Source organism: Meriones unguiculatus, chromosome 19 (genome assembly GCF_030254825.1).
Source record: "Meriones unguiculatus strain TT.TT164.6M chromosome 19, Bangor_MerUng_6.1, whole genome shotgun sequence".
Classification (NCBI taxonomy): domain Eukaryota; kingdom Metazoa; phylum Chordata; class Mammalia; order Rodentia; family Muridae; genus Meriones; species Meriones unguiculatus.
This window is the reverse complement of record NC_083366.1, coordinates 4,525,454-4,546,919: the sequence shown is the minus strand read 5'-3', so window position 1 is coordinate 4,546,919 and position 21,466 is coordinate 4,525,454. Positions and strand designations below refer to the sequence as shown.

Genomic DNA, 21,466 nt, shown 5'->3' with positions numbered 1-21,466 from the left:
GATTTTCTTGTTTTTAATTGCTGAGTAGTGTTCCATTGTGTAAAAGCACCACAATTTCTATGTCCATTCTTCCATTGATGGACATCTGGATTGTTTCCAGGTTCTGTCTATTATGAATAAAGCTGCTACAAACATGGTTGAGCAGATGTCCTTGTTGTCTACTTGAGTATCTTTTGGATATATGCCTAGAAGTGACTCTACCTAGCAGTGTTTCAAAGCAGATGCTGAGACTCATAACCAAACCTTTGGCAGAATGCAGGGAATCCTATGAAAGAAGGGGGAGTTAGTATGACTTGGAGAAGACAAAAGCTCCACAAGGACCAAATATATCAGGGCACAGGGGTCTTTTATGAGACTGTTTCTCCAACCAAGATCCATGTAACCTAGAACCCCTGCTCAGATGTAGCCCATGTTAGCTCCAAGTGGGTACCCAAGTAAGGGGAACAGGAACTGTTTCTGACATGAACTCAATGGCTGGTTCTTTGACCTCCCCCCCCCACCCCAGAAGGAGGAGCAGCCTTGCTAGGCCACAAAGGAGGACATTGCAGCCAGTCCTGAAGATACCTGATAAGCTAGGGTCAGATGGAAGGGGAGGAGGACCTCCTCTTCAGTGGACTTGGAAAGGGACAGGGAGGAGATGAGGGAGGGAGGATGGTATTGGGAGGGAATAAGAGAGGGGCCTTGGCTAAGATACAAAGTAAATAACCTGTGATTAATATAAAAAATAAAATTTATTTAAAAAAAGATAAAAAATATTTCTTGTTTTGTTAAACCTATTCTGATTCATTGTGGTAGTTACTTTGTTGTATATATTATTTCTGTGTATTGTATTTTTATTTAATGATAAAACAGGCATATCATTGTGACAGCAATCCAAACAACTCTCTTAGAGATGTGTTATAGCTGTTTTGTATTCTGGACCAGTGCATGCTCTCCAGGTTTGTAATTCTCTTCCAGCAATGCAGTAGTCAGCATACTTGTGCTGTTTCTATCTATGATAAAGACAAAAGAAACTAAACCAGTAAGGCTCTGATTGTGTTCAGGGCTCATTTGTTCCTGAACTGCACATTTCCCAAGAGAGATATTTTTACCTGCCCAACAAGTATTTTGGCTCACAAATAAGCCACATTTTGAATTATTTTAAGATAGAATTTAAAAGTTTAAAATTATGTTTCTATTAGTGCAAGGATTAAATGGAAAGATGGGATAAATACATTAGCTAAAATAAGCAAGCAACAAAGCTAGTTTTAGCCTTGTCCCACATCTGCTGGAGCCCAACTTACATTTAATGAGATCTTTCCAGGTGATTCTCAGGGACAAAATGTCCCCAAAATATTGTTCATAGCCCTTTTATGGCAGAGATATAGGGCATATGCAAGGGCATTGGTTGTTTTTTGTTTGTTTGTTTGTTTGTTTCCCAGAATGCACCCTTTCCTCCTCCTACTCTGTTTTTCTTTGGCAGATTCCTATTGGCAGGCACTTAAAGCATCCATATTGGTTGCACAGTGCACAGGCAGCACAGTCACAAAAAAGGAGCCTCAATCAAGGCAAACCCATTGTCAGGAACTGTCCTATCATACTGACTATATTTCTGTCCCTTTTAAGGACTCAAAAATTATATATTGTGGGAATGTAAACGTGTACAACCACTCTGGAAAGCAATCTGGCACTTTCTCAGACAACTAGGAATAGTGCTTTCTCAAGATCCAGCTATACCTCTCCTAGGCATATACCCAAAAGAGTCTCAAGTACACAATAAGGACATTTGCTCAACCATGTTTGTAGCAGCCTTATTTGTAATAGCCAGAAGCTGGAAATGGCCCAGATGCCCCTCAGTGGAGGAATGGATGCACAAATTGTGGTATATCTACACAATGGAATATTACTCAACAATAAAAAAAAAAAACAAGGAAATCATGAAATTTGCAGGTAAATGGTGGGATCTGGAAAAGATCATCCTGAGTGAGCTATTCCAGAAGCAGAAAGACGCACACAGTATATACTCACTCATATAGACATATAATATAGGATAAATCTACTAAAATCTGTACATCTAAAGAAACTAATCAAGAGGGAGGACTCTTGTTAAAATGCTCAATTCCTATCCAGAAAGGCAAAGAAGATGGACATCAGAAGAAGGAGAAAAGAGGGAACAGGTCAGGAGCCTGACACAGAGGACCTCTGAAAGATGCTGCCCTGCAGACTATCAATGCAGATGCTGAGACTTATGGGCAACCTTTGGGCAGAGTGCAGGGAATCTTATCAAAGATGTGGGAAACAGTAGGATCTGGAGAGGACACGAACTCCACAAGGAGAGCAACAGAACCAAAAAATCTGAGCACAGGGGTCTTTCCTGAGACTGATACTCCAATCAAGGACTATGCATGGAGATAACCTAAGACCCCTGCACAGATGTAGCCCATGGCAGTTCAGTATCCAAATGGGTTCCATAGTAATAGGAACAGGGACTGTCTCTGACATGAACTGATTGGCCTGCTCTTTAATTACCTCCCCCTGAGGGGGAAGCAGCATTACCAGGCCACAGAAGAAGACAATGCAGCCACTCCTGATGAGACATACTTGAGTAGGATCATAAGGAATGAAAAGAAGACCTCCCCTATCAGTTGACTTGGGGAGGGGCATGCATGCAGAGGGTGGAGAAAGGTAGGGATTGGGACGGGAGGGGATACAAAGTGAATAAAGTGTAATTAATAAAGGGGGGATTAACTACAGGGGGGATACAAAGTGAATAAAGTGTAATTAATAAAGTATTTTAAAAATTATTTATCTATTTCATCCTTAATATGTGGGGCCTAACAAGATAATTTTATTCCTAATGCTTGAGATTTTACATTTGTTCAACAGTATCATGATATAAATACATTATGTACTGTATTGAGCACTGACAACCAATAGTGGCTAGTTGTCTTAGATCAATTTTTCTCTGATCATATGTACACTACTAATGTATGAAGGTATAACATAATATGACCAGTGTATCACTGTCAACACTATAACCTTGTATGCATTGACGTATATTCACACATAGAATTTTTGAGAATATATATTGTTACAAAGTAGTGTTTCTTTTTTGTTTATTTATTTATTACAATTTATTCACTTTTTATCCCTACTGCAGGCCCCCATTCATCTCCTCCCAATCCCACCCACCCTTCTTCTTCTCCCCCGTGCCCTTTCCCTAGACTCCTGATATCTATCTGACCCTAACCTATCAGGTGTCATCAGCTGCATGATCTTGGCTGCATCATCTTCCTCTGTGGCCTGGCAAGGCTGCACTCCCCAGGGGGAAGTGATCAAACAGCCAGCCACTGAGTTCATGTCAGAGACAGCCCCTGTACCTCTTACTAGGGAATTCACTTGGAAACTAAGCAACCTATGGGCTTCCTCTGAAGAGGGGGTCTAGGTCCTTTCCCTGCAAGGTCCTTGGTCAGAATATTTGTATCTGCAGGCCCCCTGGGCCCAGGTTTTTTGGCTCTGTTGTTCTCCTTGTGGAGTTCCTGTCCCATCCAGGTCTTTCTATTTCCTCTTCTTCCATAAGGTTTCTGGCACTCTGCCCAAAGTTATGAGTCTTAGTATCACCTTCAATACTGTCGTAGGTAGAATCTTTCAGAGGCCCTTTGTGGAAGGCTCCTGTCCTGTTACTTGTCTTCTCTTACTTCTGATGTCTATCCTATAAATCAAAGGACATTGTCATAAGAACAAAATGACAGCCTACAGACTGGGAAAAGATCTTCACCGACTCTTCATCTGACAGAACACTAATACCCGGAATATATAAAGAACTGAAGAAGTTAAACACCAACGAACCAAGTAATCCAATTAAAAAATGGGGTACAGAGTTAAACAGAGAGTTCTCAGCAGAGGAATATTGAATGGCAGAGAAACACTTAAAGAAATGCTCAACATCCTTAGTCATTCAGGGAATGCAAATCTAAATGACCCTGAGATTTCACCTCACACCCATTAGAATGGCTAAGATCAAAAACTCAAGGGATGGATGATACATGTTGGAGAGGATGTACAGAAAGGGGAGCCCTCATCCATTGTTGGTGGGAATATAAACTTGTACAACCACCTTGGAAATCAATCTGGCATTTTCTCAGAAAATTAGAAATAGTGCTACCTCAAGATCCTGCTATACCACTCCTAGGCATATACCCAAAAGATGCTTCACCATTCAATAAGGACATTTGCTCAACTATGTTCATGGCTATTACTTGTAATATTCCAGAATCTGGAAACAACCTAGACATCCCTCAATGGAAGAATAGATATATATATAGATATAGAAAGTATGGTACATTTACACAATGGAATACTACTCAGCAATTAAAACAAGGAAATCATGAAATTTTCAGGCAAATAGATGAAACTAAAAAAGATCATTCTGTGTGAGGTAACTCAGAAGCAGAAAGACACATATGGTATATACTCATTTATAAGTAGTTATCATCCAAAGGAAATCTAGAAAGCAAAATGGAGTTGTAGGTTTTTATGAATATTTTATTTTTGTCTTATTTATTTATTTATTTATTTACTTATTTATTTACTTCACATTCCTGTTATAGCCCATTCCCCTCCCTCCTCTCCTCCCAGTTTTACCCTCTCAGAGTGTTGAGCCTTTCCTCCCTCCCCTTTTCCTCAGAAAAGGTGAGCAAGCCCCTTCACTATTAAACTACCCCAGTACATAAAGTTGAATCAGGACTAAGCAGTTTTCTTTAACCAGCTAATTCCCCAATGACTAACACAGAGAAACCATTGTTTATATTAAGCTGTAAGCACTATGCTTGGCAGATTCTTAGTTATTTTAATCCTAGTACCTTTAAAACCCACATAAAAGCCAATCCACTTGCCAATCTGGTGACTCTTGGGCAACTTTAGGTCCATCAGTCTGTTCTTACAGGCAGGTGCTCATCACCATGTTGTCTTCTTTGCAACTCCTGTCACTCTAGCTTCCTTTCTCCTGCAACCTCTTTTGCCTTCTCCTCTCCTCCTCTCTTAAACCCCAGCCTGGGAACCTAAAACATGCCTATCTCTTCACCACCCAGTCATAAGCTTCAGCATCTTTATTTAGCCAATCAGGGATAATTGAGGAACATTCCTTATCATCACATGGTTACAGGAGATAATTTGTCATTCATAACAATGCTCATGGCAGGACAGTAACCAGATCTCAAGGCACATTTCAGTGTCTTGAAAACATATTTGAACCTTCTTCCAACAAGGATTAATGAAGATCTTTTCCAATTTGTAAGCTTCCATTGTCTTTGTGTGTGTGTGTGTGTGTGTGTGTGTGTGTGTGTGTTGACAGTGTCCTTTGCCTTATTGAAGCATTGATATTAGATCCCGAGCTGTTGGTGTTCTGTCCCGGAAGTTGTCTCCTATGTCAATGTGTTCAAGGCTCTTCCCCATGTTTTCTTCTGTTAGATTTAGTGTATCCAGTTTTATGCTGAGGTCTTCGATCTGCTTGGACCTAAGTTTTGTGCAGGCTGATAAATATGGATCTATTTTCATTCTTTTACATGCAGACATCCAGCTAAACCAGAACCATTTGTTGAAGATGCTTTCTATTTTCCATTGTGTGGCTTTGGCTTCTTTGTCAAAAAACCATGTCTGTAGGTGTGCGGGTTTATTTCTGGGTCTTCTATTTAACTCCATTGATCAACCTGTCTGTTTTTATTCCAATACCATTCAGTTTCTATTACTATTGCTTTGTAGTACAACTTGAAATCAGGGATGGTGATACCTCTGTAAGTTTTTATTGTACAGAATTGTTTTAGCTATCCTGGGTTTTTTATTTTTCCATATGAAGTTGAGGATTGCTCTTTCCAGGTCTGTAAAATCTTCTTGTATCTTTTGAGGCTTGCTTTGTGACCAAGTGTATGGTCACTTTTAGGAAAGGTTTCATGTGGTAATGAGAAGGTATATTCTTTTGTGTTTGGGTGAAATGTTCTGTCGATATCTGTTAGGTCCATTTGATTTATAACATCAGTTAGCATCATTATTCCTTGGTTTAGTTTCTGTTTCATTGACCTGTCCATTGGTGAAAGTGTGGTGCTGAAGTTTCTCCCTATTAATGTATAAGGTTCAAGGTGTGATTAGAGCTTCAGTATTTTTTTTTTTATGAATGTGGTTGCCCTTGCATTTGTGGCATATATGTTCAGAACTGAGATGTCATCTTCATGGATTTTCCCTTTGATGAACATGAAGTGCTTTTTCCATCTCCTTTGATTAATTTTGGTTGAAAGTCTATTTTATTAGATATTAGAATGGCTACTGCAGCTGGCTTCTTTACTTCAATTGCTTGGAAAACCTTTTCCTAACCCTTTACTCTGAGGTAATATTTACTTTTTTGCTGAGTTGTTTTTCTTGTATGCAACAGAATGATGGATCCTGCTTTTTGCATCTACTATGTTAGCTTCTGTCTTTTTGTTAGGGAATTGAGTCCACTGATGTTGAGAGATATTAATTACCAATGATTGTTGATTCCTGTAATTTTGACTTTGGCTGTGGCAGTGTGTGTGTGTGTGTGTGTGTGTGTGTGTGTGTGTTTGATGCCTTTCTTTTGGTTTTGCTTGTGTGAAATTATTTCCTGTGTTCTCTTGGGTATAGTTACCCTCCTTAGGTTGGAGTTTTCTTTCTAAGTGGAAAGACATTGTTTAATTTTGTTTACAAATATCTTGTTTTTCTCCATATACGGTGATTGAAAGTGTTGCTGGATATAGATAGTAGTCTTGGCTTAGCATCTGAGGTCTTTTAAGGTCTGCATAATATCTGCCCAGGCCCTTCTGGCTTTTAAAGTCTCTGTTGAGAAGTCTGGAGTTATTCTAATAGGTTTGCCTTTATATGTTACTTGGCCTTTATCCCTTACAGCTTTTAATATTCTTTCTTTGTTCTTTACATTTAGTGTTTTCTATTATTATATGGTGGGAGGATTTGCTTTTTGGCCCAATCTATCTGGAGTTTTGTAAGCTTCTTGTACATTTATAGACATACATTTCTTTAGGTTAGGGAAATTTTCTTCTATGATTTTGTTGAAGATATTTTCTAGGCCTTTGAGATAAGAATCTTCTCCTTATTCTATTCCTATTATTCTTGGGTTTTGTCTTTTCATGGTGTCCTAAATTTTCTGTTTTGTGTTAGAAACTTTTTAGATTTAGTATTTTATTTGACTGATGTATCAATGTCTTCTATTGTATCTTCTAAGCCTGAGATTCTCTCTTCCATCTCTTGGGGATGCTTGTATTTGTAGATCCTGTTCTTTTTCCTTCTCCTTACCTCAGTTTGTCATTTCTTCAATTTCCATTTTCAGGTCTTGAACAGTTTTATTCATTTCCTTCACCTGTTTGATTGTATTTTCCTGTATTTGTTTGAGATATTTATTTATTTCCTCTTTAAAGGTCTCTATCACCTCATAAGATTAGAGTTAAGGTTGTTTTCTTTCTCTTAAGCTTGCTGCAGTAGGATAGCTGGGTTCTGCCAGGGCCATATTGCCCTGGGCTTTGTTGAGTGTTTTTTACACTGGTCTTTAGCCATCTGTTATTGGCATTGCCTGATAGTCCCTGATGGCAGAAGGCATCTGGGATTTCATGTAGAGCTGGTAAGCCCTGATGGCTTCAGTCCTCTATTGATATCTGATGGTGAATGGTCTCTAGTAATTCTGCAGGTTTCTGGCCTCGGGGGTTGCAAGTCAGGTTGGGGCATGGGAAATATTGCTCAGAGGCATGGACAGACCTTACTGTTGCTGGGTTTGACCAGAGGAACTTGCCAAGCAAGGAGCTGGGGACTGTGTCTCACCTGGTGGTCCCTGCTAGCTGCCACTCTCTGGGATTTCAGGTAGAGCTGGCTTTTGAGAAATGGCTCTTTTGTTTGTTTGTTTGTTTGTTTGTTTTGAGACAAACAAACTGTGTTTCTGTGTAGCCATGGCTCTTCTGGAACTCAGCCTCAAACTTGTTCTTGATAATTAAGAAATATATAATCAGGCTGAAGGCAGAGCTTCTGTCAACACACTTCTATTTTTTGCTGCTGATGACAGTAGGCCACCAGGGTTGGTAAAGGATCCCAAGATGGCTGAGCATAAATTTATTCTAAAAAACCATTGATTGGGTAGCTTTTAGGGAGATCATACCCTGAAGCCAAAAGACAAGTTCCTAAAGTCCTGGAATGAGACCCTCCACCCCAGGTTAGCTAATCTTCCTGAGAAACGACCAGCAATTGACTGGGCTTACTACAAGCCAGTTTGGCCAAGGCCAGCTTGGTAGATGATTCTGAAAAGAAGTATAATGCCCTAAAGATTACTGTGCTAAGATAGCCCTAGTGAACAATGACAAAAAGGAAGATGTGAAGAACTGTGCTGAGTTCATGTCTGGATCCTGGTTCAGGATCCAGGAATATGAGAAGCAGCTGGAGAAAATGAAGACCATAATTCCCTTTGATCAGATGACCACTGATGACTTGAATGAAGTCTTCCCAGAAACCAAGCTAGGCAAGAAGTACCCACACTGGCCCCACCAGCCCACTGAGAACCTGTGAAGCAGGCCAGGAGGGAGTTGCAGCCCACATTGAAAGAAAACATTTACATAGTGAAAAAAATAAATTCATAATCTTTGGGCTAACTTCTTAAGAGGAATAAATAATAAAATAAATTTTCTGTGTACCATTTATGCATTTTGTCTTGTTTTCTGAAATAAAATAAGGGTGTTGCATTTAAGGTAATAGTCAGAAATACTCTCATTTCCATACATAGGTATATATGTGTAGATACACACTTGTACATAAATTGTAAGTGAATCTACTAACATGTTGGCTAATTCACGTGTATTGCTTGCTGGCTTTTTTTTTTTTTTTACACTAAGCGTAACTCTAGCGAGCTTTTCTGTACTTACCCACTATATAAGACCATGATTGGGAAGGCTGATGTGAATGTCAATCATAAACTGTGCACTGTAACTTAGTTTTGACCAAAACTTTTCTTTTGAACCTAGAATGTCAGGCTGTGAAAGCACAACACAAAGTGGTCATTTGTTCATATGTTTGTTCTGCTTGATAAGTTGAATTGTTTCCATGAAGAGCCTTTTCCTGTGGGGAAATGGGGAAGCTGAACCCAGAAAGGAAGGCTGTTTTTATACCCTTCACTCCAGCACATGGCTCCCACCTGGCTGGTATAGAAACACTTCAGTGGAGTTGGCTGTGACCAAGGAGTGTGAAGATGTTTATCTTGTTTAGTAAAAACCTCTAGATCTCAGGGTTAGACGCCACTGAAAGTACAGCCTATTTTTAGATGGTACTTCTTAATTTGAGAATTTTCAGGGATATTGGAGATTTATGAAGGATTTAACAGATGCATTGTATTTGCTGACACAGTGACTCCCAAGTGTTTCATAATTTTAAAGTTATTTCTGTATTTTATGTTTTAGAGAATTTATTCCTTTTTGTAATTTTGGAGTAACAGGAGCCAAGTTAAAAATAATAATCTCTACCTCATGGCTAAGTCATGTGATCATGTATTGTTCCCTCTCACATGAGTATTCATCATTGACATGTAAAGCTGTATGAAGTACCTTTCACTTTTATTTTTTGGAGTTTGAACAAAATGTTAAGTAATTAATTTAACATTTATGACGATTATTATACCTCCTCTTAACCAGTAATGTTTTTATAAACCAAAATGTCCTCACAACCTAGGGTAGCAGAAATTCTAAAGCATGTAATGCTTCATTCACCAACAGAAGTAATTTAATCCACAACCTGTTTCACTGAACCAAAACAACTGACTCCTGATGTGCTAATTAGGAAAGCAGAGCTGCTGTCCCAACACTGGTGCTCAGATCCCCTAAGGATCAGCCTAACACACAAGCATTGAACCTTTACCTCTCTGAGCCCCAGGAAGGCTGTTTGACTGTGCTGGCTCCTGACCTGTGCACCTCCAGGCAGTATCAGTCATTTTGTTTTCTGAGCTAGCATGGAGCATGTTTTTGCTTCTAAAATTGTGACTAGCCTTTATAAATAGCTTTCCAAGAGCATTCTTCTATTTTGTGAATTTTTTAGAGGCTTAATGAATACTTTTTTTTTTCTTTCTGGCTCTCTTTTTTCATAGTTAGCTATTTTCAGTATCTAAGGAGGATTGCAACCCTACAGACTTCAAGCCATACACTTGAAAGTCATAACTTAGTATATCTTGTCATCTCAGCACATAGGAGGTAGGAGACAGGAGGATCTCAAGTTCAGACCATCTTGAGCTATGAAACAAGTTCAAGGCCAACTGGGGCTACACAGGGATACCCAGTCTCAGGTCACCAGGGGCTGAGAAGATAGCTCAGTGGAGAAGCCTTGCATGCTCAAGGTCTTGGGTTCAATCTTTAGCATTACACATACAAAAATGTCATAACTGAAGAAACAGGATAATTACTTGTGCAAATTTACTGGAACATGAGGAGAAGGCTTAGGAGGTTTTTTCCACCATGTAGTAATTTTAGAAAGAATGAAAATTTAAAAATCAGTGCCCAGAGTATCCAGTCCCATCAATAAGAACAGCTGATAGGTTTTCTAAGCATCTAGCAAAATATCCCCACGGCTCAGAACCGACATCTTCACAGAGGAGGGTCAGTCCTTCACATTCAGTTTTTTGTTTTTTGTTTGTTTGTTTTTGAAGATGGTGAAGGAAGCAAAAACCTCTAAGGAAACTGTGTGAGCTTTCTCAGGCCAGTGTTGAAGGACCCAGTAGGTTTACCCTCTGCTTCTGTCCCTGGGTATCTCTTCTTTTTTCTTACTCAAGCCCCTTCAACCTAGGATAAGCTACTTTACATTGTTAAGAATTTCTTTCCTCCTCTCCTCTCTCTCTCTCTCTCTTCCTTTTTCTGTCTCTATTCCCCTCTCCCCTTTTCCCTTAATAAACCTCCCACGTGGAACCGAAAAAAAAAAGAATTTCCTTCCTTCCTTCCTTCCTTCCTTCCTTCCTTCCTTCCTTCCTTCCTTCCTTCTCTCTCTCTCTCTCTCTCTTCCTTCCTTCCTTTCTTTCTTTCTTCCTTTGTTTTTTATTAATTACAGTTTATTCACTTTGTATCCCAGCTGTACTCCCTCCTTCATCCCCTCCCAATCCCACCCTCTCATCTCCTCCCATGCCCCTCCCCCAGTCCACTGATATGGGAGGTCCTCCTCCCTTTCCATCTGACCCTAGCTTATCAGGTCTCCTTGGGACTATTTGCATTGTCTTCCTCTGTGGCCTGATAAGGCTGCTCCCCACCCCCTTTAGGGGGGAGGTGATAAAAAAGCCAGCCACTGAGTTCATGCCAGAGACAGTCCCTGTTCCTATTACTAGGGAACCCACTTGGACACTGAGCCACCATGGGCTACATCTGAGCAGGGGTTCTAGGTTATCTCCATGCATGGTCCTTGGTTGGAATATCAGTCTCAGGAAAGACCCCTGTGCCCAGATATTTTGGTTGTGTTGCTCTTCTTGTGGAGCTCCTGTCCCCTCCAGGTCTTTCTGTCTCCCCCCTCTTTCATAAGATTCCCTGCTCTCTGCCCAAAATTTGGCTATGAGTGGTCAATAATTTCTACACTATGCCCATTTATATAGAAGATACACATATTCTTCAGTACTTGGATTACTTAATATGTGGAGTGGGACATATCCATCGTGCTCCCCACATCCAATGTATCTTTACAGTACTCATCATCCTCTAGTGTTGGAAAATGAGTGGAGACAGTTTTCACATGTAGTGGTACTTTAGAATTCTGCCTTCAGCAAGTCTTCTAATAAAGAAACTTTCTATGAATTCAGATTCTAAAAGTGATAATTTTGATAGTATGGAGCAAATCAGTTATTGCCATCATTGAAATGTAGTACCTCTTCCCTTAGAATGAGGATGATAATGTGTACCTAAACCCAAAACATGAGTGATGTGCCCAACATAGAAATCAGTATGTGGCATGTCCTAATGTATTTTCTGCTTTTAGAGCACCACAGGCTGGCCAATTGTAAACAAAAGAAGTTTATTCTGATCCAAGATTTGGATGCTGGGAAGCATAGGCACCCAGTGAGAGTAGAACCAGCATCCACTGAGAACAAATAGCATAAGAATAACACAAAACCCAGTTTAGTCTGGTAGGTGGTGGAAAGAATCATGTAACCAATCCTGCAAAAGGAGCTAAGCAAGGACCATCATAAAGGGGCACTCGCAAGACAAAGAGAAAAACCAGACCTAACTTGGCCTTTTCTTAAGAGCCCATTCCAGAAACAACCCCACTGCTTCTGTATGACCTTAATCCATTCATGAGGACAAGCCTCTCATAGCCTCATGTTTTCCTGAAGGTCCCACCTCTCAGTGCTTTTATAATGGCAATAATTTCAGAATGAATTTTGGAGGGAATGTTGAAGGTGTGGCAGTTCCATTGCTATCATTCTTACTCCATGAACACAGTAGCTGCTTGTTTTGTGTCAGTAGGATCACCATTCATAAGTCTTTCAGCTTATTGGATCAATTTTCTTTACAGAGGTCTGTTATTGAATGTTATTAACTCATGGTTGAGGAAAGGCTGTGTGTTTCATAGTCATTTTGTTAAATTATACATTAGTATGTAAATTTTATTATAAGACATTTGTTATAAACCCATTTGTTATAAGACAACAAAACAATATAAACCCATTTGGCATTTGTTTTTCTTGTTATATAATATACCAACTAGTAAGATTTAAATCTGAATTATCTTATAAGCAATTTATTCCCAACTTATTAAAGAACAAGTATATTCCATCCCCCATTACTTCTTCCTTTTTTCAATATCACTTATGTATAATATATACATTATATGTGATATATATGTAAAATATATATCATATATAATAGATTAATCTGCTAGCAGCCATTGCCAGGGAATTACTAGTGATTCTGAATGAGATAGCTAAACATTGTTCTATATAATATGTGCCAGCAGGGAAAAGATGTTAAAAAACTGAGTTGCAGAAATAATTACTTCAAAACAGAGCTGTTAAGTGAATGAAGGAAGCTTAGCACTTAACAAAAGTAAATAATGTTCAAATAAGATGGAGCTCTGACATTGCATGGGGAAGTAGGAAGTGTCATGGATGCCAACCCTGAGCTGAGTCATGAAGGATGTGACAAGAAAGTGTCTTGTTTGAAGTCTCATGATTTATTCCATCCTTATGCATCCTCTCCTTTTTTTTTTTTGCTTCATTCCAAACACAACCATCCCGCTCTCAATCACCTATGCCTAAACTCCTTATATTCCCATAATATTCATTTTCTCTTGCTTCAAGGAATAATCAGATGCTTAGTCTTTCCTTCAGTTAGATAGTCTTTACTATACTCTAACAAATAACTTCTCTCAACACTGATTACATTAAGTGGATCTCCACCACTCTTCATAGTTTCATTTGCTTTATTTAATTCAACATGCTCTGACTGAGGCCTTTCTGGCATGTCAGGATTCAGTCTCAGTGTCACAGAAGTAGACAAGATGAACATGGTTGCCACAAAGCTGGAGGAGATGATGAACAAGTAGAGACCTTGAGATCCTAACAGGAAATCTTCTTCCTCATATAAGAGGGACTGTTTTGGCCAAGGCCAAAGGGGTAGACAGAAAAAGAGTCCAGGTATAAGTGAGGCATGGGGCTGTGTAAGGAACCCCTGAAAGAGGGCACACATGTAAGGGTCTGCAGCATGGCTGGGCTCCCAACATGATGGCACAGCAGATATGAGTGGAATTCTGTCATGCTGACCCTTGCCAACCATCTGAAAGAACCTGAATTTTGTCCTAAGAGTCTTAGAGCCACTGAAGGCCTCATCAGGATGGGGTGTGAGCAGGAGCATCCTCATAGTTGTTTGGGATCTACAATGAAAGACAAATAATTAAACAAAGAAAATAAGGGAATCTGCACAAGATAAAGCATTCCAGCTTGTTCTCCATCCCAGATGGTCTTCTTACCTTCATTCTCTTCTGGTTCTGTAGTCCAGCCAATCCTGTGACAATGTGTTGCTAGGTGAGTTCTTTAGGAAATATTTTAGGCCCAGCAGAAAGAATCTTCATGGGGTGCTCATGGAATAATTCTGAATTCCTCATTGTGTTATTCGAAGTTTCCAGCACACTTGCCCCATCCCACTCCAGTTTCAGAGCTGTGTCATCTATGGGTTTCTTTGTTCTTCCTCTCTGTAGCCATACACTCCAGACTTTTCCAGAACACCTTGTCTTACCTCCCTCCATGCTGGACTTTAGCCTGCACACTTGTACCTGTTCATCCTTAGGCCCTCACTCAGATGCCCACTTTCCCAGCTGATATAAATTCAGTTCCACTAAAATTATTTGCCCTTCCTCCAACTCCTTACACTTTAGGTCACAGGTTAATTTCATCAGTCCCTTCCTGCTAAAAGAGAGTTTTTGAGATGACAGCATAGTTCTCATAAACATGAACTCTGAATAGAGATTTCACATTCAGACCTTGTCACTAAACCTTCCAGCTATGAGACCCTGGACACATTGCTTGAATTCTATATGCTAAATTCTATAAAATTCCTTATAGTAAAAAGTGTCATGAGGATTAAACAAGCCTAAGTATATAAAACATGCTCAATTTAGTGTCTAGATAACTCCTATGAAATATTTCAAATGAATATGCCGTTATTTTTATCATTTACATTTAACATCTGTCCTGTACATTTTTAAATTTTTTGAAGATCAAATCTACATCTAATTTGCTGCTATGGCTTTTTAATTCCTTTTAGAGTATATAAATATTGAATATGTTAATTAAAATAACAATGATTGGTAAGTCCTAATTGGGATTTTAAATTGTTTTCTTCCCCCACCCCCTCGATTTCTTTTTTTATTTTTATTTTTTACAATTTATTCATTATATAATTCAATTGAAGCCCCCTCCCTCATCTCCTCCCAGTCCCATCATCCCTCCTACTTCTTCACTATCCCCTTCCTCTAGTCCTCTGAAAGAGGGAGTTCTTCTTTGTCATCTGACCATAGCTTGTTCAGTCTTATCAGGACTGCCTGGATCCTCTTCCTCCATGGCTGGTATGGCTGCAGCACCAGAAGCAGTGATCAAAAAGCAGGCATCCAAGTTCATGACAGAGGCAATCTATGCTCCCCTTACTCAGAGATGGCAACTGAGCTGTCAGTAAGATACATCTGAGCAGAGGTCTAGGTCTTGTCCATGCATAGGCTTTGGTTGGTACATCAGTCTGTGCAGAAACCCCTAGGCTCGGATTACTTTTAGCATTGTTGGTTTCTTTGTTGGGCTCCTGTCCCCTCCATGTACTTCTATACTCAAACCCCACTTCTCCAGTAAGACTACCTGTGCACTGCCCAAAGTTTGGCTGTGTGTATGAGCATCTGCTTTGATCCCCAGTTGGGTGGAGACTTTCAGAGGACCATATGTAATAGGCTCCCATCCTATTTCCTTTCTTCCACTGCTTCTGGTGTCTATCATGTTTGCAATTTTGAATGAGATTAAAGCATCCTCCCTAGAGTCCTCCTTAGTGTTTAGCTTCTTTAGTTCTGTACATTTTAGTATGGCTATCCTATATGACAGGTTAATATCGCCTTATATGTGAAAGTATACTATTCCTGTTTTTCTATTTCTGGGTTATCTTCACTCAGGATGATCTTTTTTAGTTCTATCGACTTGCCTGTAAATTTCATGATTATCTTGTTTTTAATAGCTGAGTAATATTCCATTGTGTAAATGTGCCACAATTTCTGTATCCATTCTTCCAGTTAGGGACATCTAGGTTGTTTCCAGATTAAGGCTGTTACAAATAAAGCTACTGTGAACATAGTCGAGGACAGGGGAGGTTGTAGTGGAGGAAGGCAGAGGGAACCAGTCTTCAAAGTTGTGCTAAAAAGAAAGACAGAATTTGCATACTACAGACTTAGAATCAAGGGAGCAGAACTCCTTGAAAGTGGGGAAGAGCCTAGAACTCATTGGTACAGGAGACAACTTCCTGAACAGAACATCAACAGCACAGGCTCTAAGAGCAAGAATCAATAAATGGGACTTCGTGAAACTGAAAAGCTTCTGTAAAGCAAAAGACACTGTCATCAGAACAAAATGACAGCCTACTGACTAGGAAAGGATCTTCACCAACCCTATATCTGACAGAGGGCTGATATCCAGTTTATATAAAGAACTCAAGAAGTTAAAAAGCAATAAATCAAGCAATCCAATTAAAAAATGAGGTACATAGCTAAACAGAGGATTCTCAACAGAGGAATATAGAATGGCAGAGAAACAAAGAGATGCTCAATGTCCTTACCCATCACAGAGATGCAAATCGAAAGGACCTTGAGATTTCACCCTACAGTCATCAGAATGGCCAAGATGAAAAACTCAAGTGACAACACATGCTGGAAAGGTTGTGGAGAACTGGAAACCCTCCTCCACTGCTGGTGGGAAGGTAAACTTGTACAACTACTTTGGAAATCAATCTGGTGCCTTCTCAGACAACTAGGAATAGCGCTTCCTCAAGATCTAGTTATACCACTCCTAGGCATATATCCAAAAGATGTTCAAGTGTGCAAGGATATTTGTTCAGCCATGTTTGTAGCAGCTTTATTCGTAATAGCCAGAACCTGGAAACAACCCAAATGTCCCTCAGTTGAGGAATAGAGACAGAAACTGTGGTACATCTACACAATGGAATACTACTCAGCAATTAAAAACAAGGAAATCATGAAATTTGCAGGCAAATGGTGGGATCTAGAAAAGATCATCCTGAGTGAGATATCCCAGAAGCAGAAAGACACACATGGTATATACTCACTTATAAGTGGGTACTAGACCTATAATATAGGAAAAACATACTAAAATCTGTACACCTAAAAAAAAAATAAACAAGAAATAGGACCCGGGGTAAGATGATCAATCCTCACTTAGAAAGACAAATGAGATGGACATTGGAGTAGGAGAAGACAAGTAACAGGACAGGAGCCTACCACAAAGGGCCTCTGAAAGATTCTACATAGCAGTGTATCAAAGCAGATGCTGAGACTCATAACCAAACCTTTGGCAGAATGCAGGGAATCTTATGAAAGAAGGGGGTGTTAGTATGACCTGGAGAAGACAAAACTCCACAAGGACCAAATATATCTGGGCACAAGGGTCTTTTCTGAGACTGTTTCTCCAACCAAGGACCATGTATGGATATATCCTAGAACCCCTGCTCAGATGTAGCCCATGGTAGCTGAGTCTCCCAGTGGGTACCCTAATAAGGGGAACAGGGATTATTTCTGACTTGAACTCAATCGCTGACTCTTTGACCTCCCCTGCCTCTGAGGGAGGAGCAGCCTTGCTAGGCCACAGAGGTGGACACTGCAGCCAGTCTTGAAGAAACCTGATAAGCTAAGGTTAAATGGAAGGGGAGGAGACATCCCCTATCAATGGACTTTGAAAGGGGCAAGGGAGGAAATGAGGGAGGGAGGGTGGGATTGGGTGGGAATGAGGGATCAGGCTACAGCTGGAATGCAAAGTTAATAAACTGTAACTAATATTTAAAAAATAAAAAAAGTTTGACTTTGAAAAAAACCAGAAATCAATGGAGGGATCTGATGGTTCTTCAGTCTCAATAGTGAATTAAGGGAGCATTTTAAGAAACTATTTCAGTGATCATATTCTTATGTCAAAATCAATTCATACCAAGCACCTAGTTATGAAGTACTGGCTTTTGTGACAGTTGATACTGATGCTCTCTTTCTGTCTCATCCCACAGGTTGTTATTCTGTACTTTGAGCCAAGTACATTCAATTGTATTCTCCTAAGATGGGTCCGACTTCTTGGTTTTGCCACTGTTTATGGAACTGTGACTCTCAAGCTTCACAGGTATGATACTTTCCTTCAGTCTTCTATAGAAGGATCAAATTGTTTGGTTTAGCAACAAATTGTAAACTGAGCTGGCGATTATTAAAGATATAAATACTAAGATGGTATACATATGTATGTTTTACACATCCTGATTAGTTTATTTCTCCACTTAACCACAGCTGGAGTGATCTGGGAAGAGGAATGTCCACTGAACAAGTTTGCCTAGTAGACTTGCTCACAAGCAAATCTGTGGAGGCATTTTCTTGAGTAACAGTTGATGTAGGAGGGCCCAGCCTACTGTGGACAGTGCAATCCCTAAGCAGGTGGTGCTGAATCATATAAGAAAGCAGGCAGAGCAAGTATCCCTTTTGTGTACTTGAGCAAACTTTGGGTATATACCTAGCAGTGGTATAGCTGGGTCTTGAGGAAGCACTAGTCCTAATTGTCTTAGAAAGGACCAGATAGATTTCCAGAGTGGTTGTACCAGTTTACATTCCCACCAGCAGTGGAGGAGGGTTCCCCTTTCTCCACAACCTCTCCAGCATGTGTTGTCACTTGAGTTTTTCATCTTGGCCATTCTGATGGGTGTAAGGTGAAATCTCAGGGTTTTTTTGATTTGCATTTCCCTGATGGCTAATGAGGTTGATCATTTCTTTAAGTGTTTCTCTGCCATTCGATATTCCCCTGTCGAGAATTCTCTGTTTAGCTCTGTTCCCCATTTTTTAATTGGATTACTTGGTTTGCTGCTTTTCAGCTTCTTTAGTTCTTTGTATATACTGGATATGAGTCCTCTGTCAGATAAAGGGTTGGTGAAGATTCTTTCCCAATCTGTAGGCAGTCGTTTTGTTTTGATAATAGTGTCCTTTGCTTTGCAGTAGCTTTTCAGTTTCATGAGGTCCCATTTATTGATCGTTGCTCTTAGAGCCTGTGCTGTTGGTGTTCTTGCTCAACCATGTTTATAGCAGCTTTATTTGTAATAGCCAGAACCTGGAAACCACTCAGATTTCCATCAACGGAGGAATGGGTACAAAAATTGTGGTATTTTTTACACAACGGAATACTACTCAGCAATCAAAAAGGAGGAAATCATGAAATTTGCAGGCAAATGGTGGGATCTAGAAAAGATCATTCTGAGTGAAATATCCCAGAAGGAGAAAGAAAAACACAGTATATACTCACTTATATAGACCTATAACATATGATAAACATAATAAAATCTATACACTTAAAAAAGATAATCAAGAGAGTGGACATGGGGTAAGATGATCAATCCTCATTTAGAAAGACAGATGGGATGTGCATTGAACGTATGACAGGAGTCTACTGAGCACATCTGAAAGACTCTAAATAGCAGTGTTTTCAAAGCAAAGACTCATGACCAAACCTTTGGCAGAGTACAGGGAATCATAAGAAAGAAGGGGAGTTAGTCTGATGGGGAAAGGATAGGAGCTCCACAAGGACCAAATATATCTGGGCACAGGGTCTTTTCTGAGACTGACATTCAACCAAGGACCATGTATGGATATAACCTAGAACCTCCGCTCAGATGTAGCCTGTGGTAGCTCAGTAACCAATTGTTTTCCCAAAGTGAGGGGAACAAGGACTATTTCTAACAGGAACTCAATGGCTGGCTCTTTGGCCTGCCCACCCCCCAAGGGAGGAGCAGTCCTGTTAGGCCACAGAGGAGGGCTTTGCATCCAGTCCTGAAGATACCTGATAAAACAGGATCAGATGAATGGGGAGGAGGTTCCCCCCCTATCAGTAGACTTGGAAAGGGGCACGGTGGAGATAAGGGAGGGAGGGTGGTATTGGGAGGGAATGAGGAAGCAGGACACGGCTGGAGTACAGAGTTAATAAAATGTAACTGATAAGAAAAAAATAAAATTCAAAAAAAAAAAGAAGAAAAGAAAGAAAAAAGAAAGCAGGCAGAGCAAGCCATGAGGAGCATGCCAGTAAGCAGCATGCTTCTGTTTCAGTTCCTTTCTCCGGGTTCTTGACCTGATTAAGTTCCTGGTCTTCCCTCAGTGATGGACTGTTTCCTGGAAGTATAAGATGAAATAAAACCCTTTCTTCTCAAGATGTTTTTTCTTTAATTTTTATTAATTATACTTTATTCACTTTGTATCCCCCCATAGGACCCTCCCTCCTCCCCTCCCTATCCCACTTTCCTTCCCCCTTCTCCTAGTATGCCCCTCCCCAAGTCGGCTGATAGGGGAGGTCTTCCTCTCCTTCTGATCCTAGTCTATCAGGTCTCATCAGGAGTGGCTGCATTGTCATCTTCTGTGGCCTGGAAAGGCTGCACCCCCCTCAGAGGGAGGTGATCAAATAGAGCCAATTAGTTCATGTCAGAGACAGTCCCTGTTCCCATTACTATGGAACCCACTTGGACACTGAACTGCCATAGGCTACATGTGTGCAGGGGTTCTAGGTTATCTCCATGCATGGTACTTGGTTAGAGTATGAGTCTCAGGAAAGACCCCTGTGTTCAAAATTTTAGTTCTGTTGCTCTCCTTGTGGAGCTCCTGTCCTCTCCAGATCTTACTGTTTCCCACTTCTTTCATGAGATTCCATGCACTCTCTCCAAAGGTTGGCCATAAGTCTCAGCATCTGCTTTGATAGTCTGCAGGACAGAGCCTGTCAGAGGCCCTCTGTCGGAGGCTCCTAACTTGTTTCCTGTTTTCTTCTTCTGATGTCCATCCTCTTTGCCTTTCAAGATGGGGATTGAGCATTTTAGCCAGAGTCCTCACTTTTGATTAGTTTCTTTAGGTGTACAGATTTTAGTAAGTTTATCCTATATTATATGCCTTTACCCATGAGTTTATCATAGCAACAGGAACTTAATGAAGACTCTCTAGAAATACATTATTTTCTTCAGGAAACTTTAACAGGACTAAATTTTTTGAACAAGGTGCTTTAAGAAACTGTGTTTCTATTATAGGAAACATTATGCTCTTGGGAGAACACATTGTTGGGATGTTAATAGGATTTGCTAGTTAAATGGAAAGACAATATACCTGAAGTCATGGTTACTGTTCTGCCTGTATAAAAGTCAACAGTATGCTCATTTTAAAAAAGATTTTATTTTCTCTTCCAAAATCTGTACCCCAGAACAACCGACTGACATCTGAACATGAGGTTATTTTTTAAATAGTTTTGGATAAGAAATTGGGAGGCTCTTCCTGGAGTCATTTATCTAGAATTGGGGCCCATGAATTTTCCTCTTCCATGGTAGTATGTCTGTTACTGTCTTCTTTAAAGTAAAAATTATACATATCTTAGTAATATTATACAGACTAAGCAAGCTGTATTTCTATATTTAGGAATATATTACATATATGCTCATTTTCATATATATGCATATATTACATATATATATATTACATATGTGACAACAATTAATGAGGTATCCCAGAAGCAGAATGACACACATGATATATACTCACTTATAAGTGGATACTACACTATGAGATAAGATAAACATTAAAATTTGTACACCTAAAGACACTAAACAAGAAGGGAGACCTGGGATAAGAGGATCAATCATCACTTAGAAACAACAAAGCAGAAGGACATTGGAAGAAGGAGAAAACAAGAAACAGGACAGGAGCCTACCACAGA

At 39.9% G+C, this 21,466-nt stretch overlaps 1 protein-coding gene and 1 pseudogene across 1 annotated transcript in view; both read left to right on the top strand.

The window, feature by feature from the left end:
- The window catches only part of Gpr158 (G protein-coupled receptor 158), a 561,148-nt gene that overhangs the window by 457,598 nt on the left and 82,084 nt on the right, over positions 1-21,466 (top strand). The window contains exon 6 of the mRNA XM_060373102.1: positions 17,757-17,866. Within this exon, the coding sequence (XP_060229085.1) occupies positions 17,757-17,866 (110 nt within the window). The remainder of the gene's footprint in view (positions 1-17,756; positions 17,867-21,466) is intronic.
- Positions 8,116-8,553, top strand: LOC110540985 (ATP synthase subunit d, mitochondrial-like; annotated as a pseudogene).